At 42.3% G+C, this 5,641-nt stretch overlaps 1 protein-coding gene across 1 annotated transcript; it reads right to left on the bottom strand.

Moving 5' to 3' along the window:
• Positions 1-270: 270 nt before the first annotated feature.
• On the bottom strand, positions 271-2,351 carry cldn5a (claudin 5a). Its single transcript, XM_026910776.3, has one exon. The coding sequence runs from the start codon at positions 2,097-2,099 to the stop codon at positions 1,446-1,448; it is 654 nt and encodes a 217-aa protein (XP_026766577.1). The 5' UTR covers positions 2,100-2,351; the 3' UTR covers positions 271-1,445.
• Between the last annotated feature and the right edge of the window lie 3,290 nt (positions 2,352-5,641).

The following is a 5,641-nucleotide window of genomic DNA, read 5'->3' on the forward strand; positions in this document are numbered from 1 at the left end:
GAGGACAAACTGTGTGTGTGTGTGTGTGTGTGGAGAGGGGGTTCTGAAAACAATAAGATTGTATAAAGAAGTGAAAGACATTTCCAGAAACACTTCATAAGTAAGACACATTTGGAAACGCAGAGTAAAATAATAAAAAACAACTTTACAACCAAGTCACGCAAATCTCTTTCCAGGGAAAAATCACTCAAAAAAATCTACAAGAGACATTTCTGAGATTTGTTGGTTATCTTTTGCTGTTTAACAGCTAAATAAATGTGCATGATTCCATTATGATAATAACTGTTTATTAAAAACATTTCAGTTCAAAGCGTTCAACATAATACAATGAAAGTTAAAAAATAAACCAGAAGTAGACTATTGAGGACAAATTTTGGTATCGGTGGTCTTATTGGTTAAAGATACGAATAAAATAAGGCGCTCCATCGTTACAAGGCACAAACGATGTATGTCCAGCACATTATTTTCATAGTGCAGGGCACACTGGTCTGGCCTGTCCTTTAGAGCACCTGCTCCTTTATCTAGACAGCTACTGTAAAAATCCACATCAGTTTCTCAATATAGGCAGCCGTGTCTGACAGTCCACTTTTCTGACAGGAAAAGTCTCTGCATTCAAACCTCCCAAGCAGAGTAAGGACTCTCAAATAGACCGCTTTCAACCAATCCATGAAAACAATCGATAATAATAATTATCATAATCATCATCATCATCATCATCATGTTTTGTTAAGGGTCTGGCAAACAGCTGTGGTCAAAACAGTTAAACTATTATTTAAAAATGAGATTTTAGGATGAAATTAAGGCGGTTTTGTCCTTTTTAGCCCTTCAAAATGCATAGCCTATAAGTTTAAAACAGGGAGTATCGAGAGTACAAAAAAGTCCGTATAAGGCAGTAAGAGTCCATGACCAGGGGACAAACAGGTCATTTACATTTAGGTTTAGACAGAAAAAATCTACAGGTGCAAAAACACACAGGCTACAAGAAATCACCCAGGCTTCTTCTGCCAGGCCATCATTAGCTCCTCAGTACAGTGAATCATCTCAGTACAGAATCACATTTACGCCTGAGATCATTTTACAGGTTTAGGAGCAATGGTTGGCTACTTCTCTCTTCTTCTGCCATATTTTAATCAATGCGAATAGTCTACTATGCCGAAGTACATGCCACTATATTTTGACAGACTTTGTTACATTTACAGAAAGGATTCTTTGGATGGTTAAGGGTTCGAGCTTTCTAAACGGATTCTACGTGGACCTTTGGAAGTGACCTCCTCTGTTGTTGGGTTCTACACAGAACCTTTAAAACCGAAAAACCTTTAAGGGTGCTGGGTGGAATTTTTTTCTTACTAGTGTACTAAGTGTTATGCGCAAATCACACGTCGCACGGCTAGTGGGTTATGCGGTCAGCCGTAACCAGGGCTTTACGCGTGGCTCCAGCTGTAGATTTACACGTAGTTCCGCTTGTCGTAGTCTCCGTTGGTCGTGGCTCTTTTCGTGGGCGCGTAGTTGACTGAGTAACCCGCACTGGCTGCTGATGCTGGCGGACACGAGCAGCAGAGCACAGAGCCGCCCAGCAGCAGGAGCGCCGCAGCCGCCCAGCCGATGTAGAGCGCGGCGCCCATCTCGCGCTTTTGGGCCGTGGGCACGTGCTGGTTGTAAAAATCGGCGATGATTTTGTTGGCCATCCAGCAGAGGGGCACGAGCACAAGCACGGCGCTGACGATGTACAGCGCTCCTCCGAAGTTCACTACTCTCACCTTTACGAGCTCGTCACGGATGCAGTTGGTGCACTGCGCTCCGGCGATCACAGCCAGCAGCGCCAGCACGCACAGCACGGACGACACCACAGTGAGCGCACGCGCCACCTGCAGGTCGCTGCTCAGCGCCAGCATCGAGTCGTGCACCTTACACTGCATCTGGCCCGTGCTCTGCACAGCACAAGACATCCACAGGCCGTCCCAGATGGTCTGCGACACCACGATGTTGGCCTCAATGTGCGCCGCCACCTTCCACGTGGGCAGACCGCATGCGATCATCTCTAACAGCGTGCCGAGCACAGCTAGCGTCAGGCCGAGCAGCTCCAGACCCGCCGAGGCCATCTTTCCTTACAATGTTGTCCTTATTATTACCCTCCGGGTCCGATGAATAGTCCGCTTCTTAAAGAGCGATATAGCTGGTCCACTTTCCAGTTGTTCGTTTCAAAGACGCATATGCTTCTCTCAGGTAAACACCATGGCGTTCTGTATGGCGCTCTGAATAACGGTCTTTGCGCGCAGGAGAGTGTGGAGCGGAGAAGGATAACTGCGCACAGACGCTACGCCACAAGCAGCGGGTGAATGAGTCTCCACGCGCGTTCAAGGAGAAAAGCTAAACTTTTGTCCAATCACACAGCGCCGCATCTGCTCGTGACCAATAGGAAACGGAGGAAGCTGGGCAGTAAGACAATCAGATGGGAGGAAGGGGAGAAAGGCTACTGTTTTGAAAAAACTCTCTAGTAGGTTGGCTGTTGGACAGAAAGAAAGAGAAGACGAGGAGAAAGAAAACCAGCACAAATAGTATACGCATAATCACTTAATATGGTGTACTTTTATGTTACTTAATCCAGCTCTTTCACTTTTAATAAAAGTTATTAGGACTACACACGCAAGTATATAAAAATATTAAACTTGCGTGTAGTGTAGTCCTAATAACTGTTTGTCACTATGCAGTCTCGACACAGGCTAATTACAGCTTCGGCTATGAGCTCATGTATTATTGCCCAGCCCTGCTATTTGAAAGCAAAAATCATAGGATGAACCCACTGGGACTTTTACAGAGTATTTAAAGTTTCTTTAAATCTTTAATGGGTGCTTTAATTCTTCAAAAGAATACTGTGTTATTTGACCACTAAAGTAGGTTTCAATCCTCATATTAATTCATTATTCCAATCGCCTATAGTTTAAAGCAACAGATCTGCTAAAAAGTAAATAAAAACAGTGGCAAATTGTCCACAGGGCAAGGGCCCCTACATAAAGCCTATATCAGACATTCACCAAATGTTAAATGTTCATAAAGTCCTCATTTACAACTCCATACATTAACATTACCATTAAAACATTCAAATATTGTTGAAATACTAATTACCTCCTTTGAATGACAGATTAAAAGCAGTCAGGACAGTTAATGACAGGGTTGCCAGGTTTGTAAATTGGGATAGTTCAAAAATACTTCACAACTGCCAAAACCCTGTGTAAGGCATAGTGTATAGGCAGACATGATGTACAGAACCATTTCTATTGTAAGATATATTGCAAAGATTGGGAGAGAGAAAGGCTATCAGAAATGGACTTGCACCATGGGGACCTTGTTTACCACACAAAGGCTGAGAAAAAGAAGTAAAATGTATCTCCCTTTTCTTATGCCTGACTTCTTTAGGCTAGATTCAGGTCTTTTGTGTGGTGTTTGAGATGTAGTTGAAACAGCAACCCTGGTTAATAAAACAGTCCCCTCCAAAAGTAGTGGAATGGCAAGGTCAATTCTTTTGTTTTTGCTATATACTGAAGACATTTGGGTTTGAGATCAAATGATGAATATGAGATGATAGAGCAGAATTTCAGCTTTCATTTCTTTCATTCCTGATATTTACTGATATCTTTGTGTGTTAAAGATGGCAACTTTTGTTTGAACCCACAATTAATAGCTCTGAATGTCTACTCTTGGTTTGAGCCCTGGATTTCACCTGTGAAAACTGCATTGGTTGTTAAAAAGGATAAACCAACATTAAGACCAGAGAGCTGTCTACGGGAGAAAAGCAAGCCATTTTGAAGCTGAAAAAAGAGGGAAAATCGGCATGGCCAATACAACAATTTGGAATGTCCTGAAACAGAAAGAAACCACTGATGTACTAACAACCAGACACTAAACAGGCTGGCCAAGGAAAACAACAACAGCTGATGAGAGAAACATTTTCGAGAGCGGTAAAGAAAAGCCACAAAACAACAGTGAGTGACATCACCAGCAACCTCCACAGGGCAGGAGTGAAGTTCCACCTTTCACCTTTTCACAATCCACCTTTCAAAGACGTCTTCAAGAGCAGAAATATAGAGGCCATTCCAAGGCCAAGGCCAATGGCTCATCAGTGAGGCAGGGTGGAGGTGGTGTCATGGCTTGGGCTTGCATTGCTACTTCTGGAACTGGTTCACTAATCTTTAATAATGAAGTAACTCATGATGGTAGCAGCAGAATGAATTCAGAGGTCTACAGAAATATTCTGTCTGCCAATTTACAGAGAAATGCATCCAATCTAATTGGGCGGAACTTCATCATGCAGCAAGACAATGACCCAAAACACACTGCCAACACAACAAAGGACTTCATTGGGGGAAAAAGTGGAACGTTTTAGACTGGCCATGTCAATCACCAGACCTTAACCCAATTGAGCATGCATTTCATCTCCTGAAGAGAAGACTGAAGGGAGAAACCCCCAAAACAAACAGCAACTGAAAGAAGCTTCGGTACAAGCCTGGAAATGCATAACAAATAAAGAATGCATTAGTTTGTGATGTCACTTGGTTCTTGTCTTGATGCAGTTATTGCAAGCAAGCATTAACCAAATATTAATGTTATTTACTTTAATTTACTTTAAAACTATCTGTTCCTAGTTTAAATAATAGTTTAACTATCTGTTCCATTTGCTCACCTAAAAATTGGGTGGTCTGCCACCAAAGGTGTCATGTTCTAAATTGTTTACCACATCTAGATGTAAATATCAGGAAATGAAAGCTGACATTCTGATCTATTGTACCATATTCATCTTTCGATCTGAAACCCAAATGTCTTCAGTGTACAGCAAAATTGCCAATACTTTTGGAGGGGACTGAATCAAGTATGATAGTCTCTCAACTGAATTTTTTAGGTTATCTTGTTAGTGATGTCTGCACCACCAACTTCACTATTATGCTAAATAAAATATTCTGTTAAAAAAAATAAAAACATAAATACTAAACAGAATTTAGTGGTGGGGCTGGTTTTTTGTTTTGTTTTGTTGTTTTTCCAGGGAGTTAACAATGTTTGACTTGAAGTAAAGGGGTTTTTCTACATAGCCTGTTTTCTACAATACTCCTTGCATTTGCAATATTAACGAGCAAGTTCTGCTGAGCTTTCACGCATGCAAGAACATGGAGTGTGAGAACATTTGTGACCATTTTCCTGCTTAAGAGGGGGGTAGGGGAAAATAGTTCATGGGAGTGGGCCCTGGGTGGGCCAGGCCCCTGCGGGGTCTCCCTCGCAATTGACCAGGGCCTGCTAGGGGGACTTTTCTCTTATCAGCAATGTAGTGTTGAGACTCAAGTTTTGTCAAATTATCAAGTTTGAGAATTTGAGGTTGAGCAAATTTTTACACTTCGATTTTGAGCATGTATACTGCTCTACATAACTCCAGTGTCGGGGTCTGCACTGTACAGTTTTAACAACAGTCCAGGTTCATAGGGCTAGTTTCATAAACATAATAATTACACGGAAGAGGGGCATCCAAGTGAAAGGATGATACTCTTCGTTTCGTTAAACAACATGTCCAGTCACGGCCGTTAAGATCGACAGAAAAGCCCGTGCGGCTTTTTCACGGAAACTGTGCGCGTTGTCCACCATCTTGGCTCTAACTTGC

This window comes from Pangasianodon hypophthalmus, chromosome 8 (genome assembly GCF_027358585.1).
Source record: "Pangasianodon hypophthalmus isolate fPanHyp1 chromosome 8, fPanHyp1.pri, whole genome shotgun sequence".
Lineage (NCBI taxonomy): Eukaryota > Metazoa > Chordata > Actinopteri > Siluriformes > Pangasiidae > Pangasianodon > Pangasianodon hypophthalmus.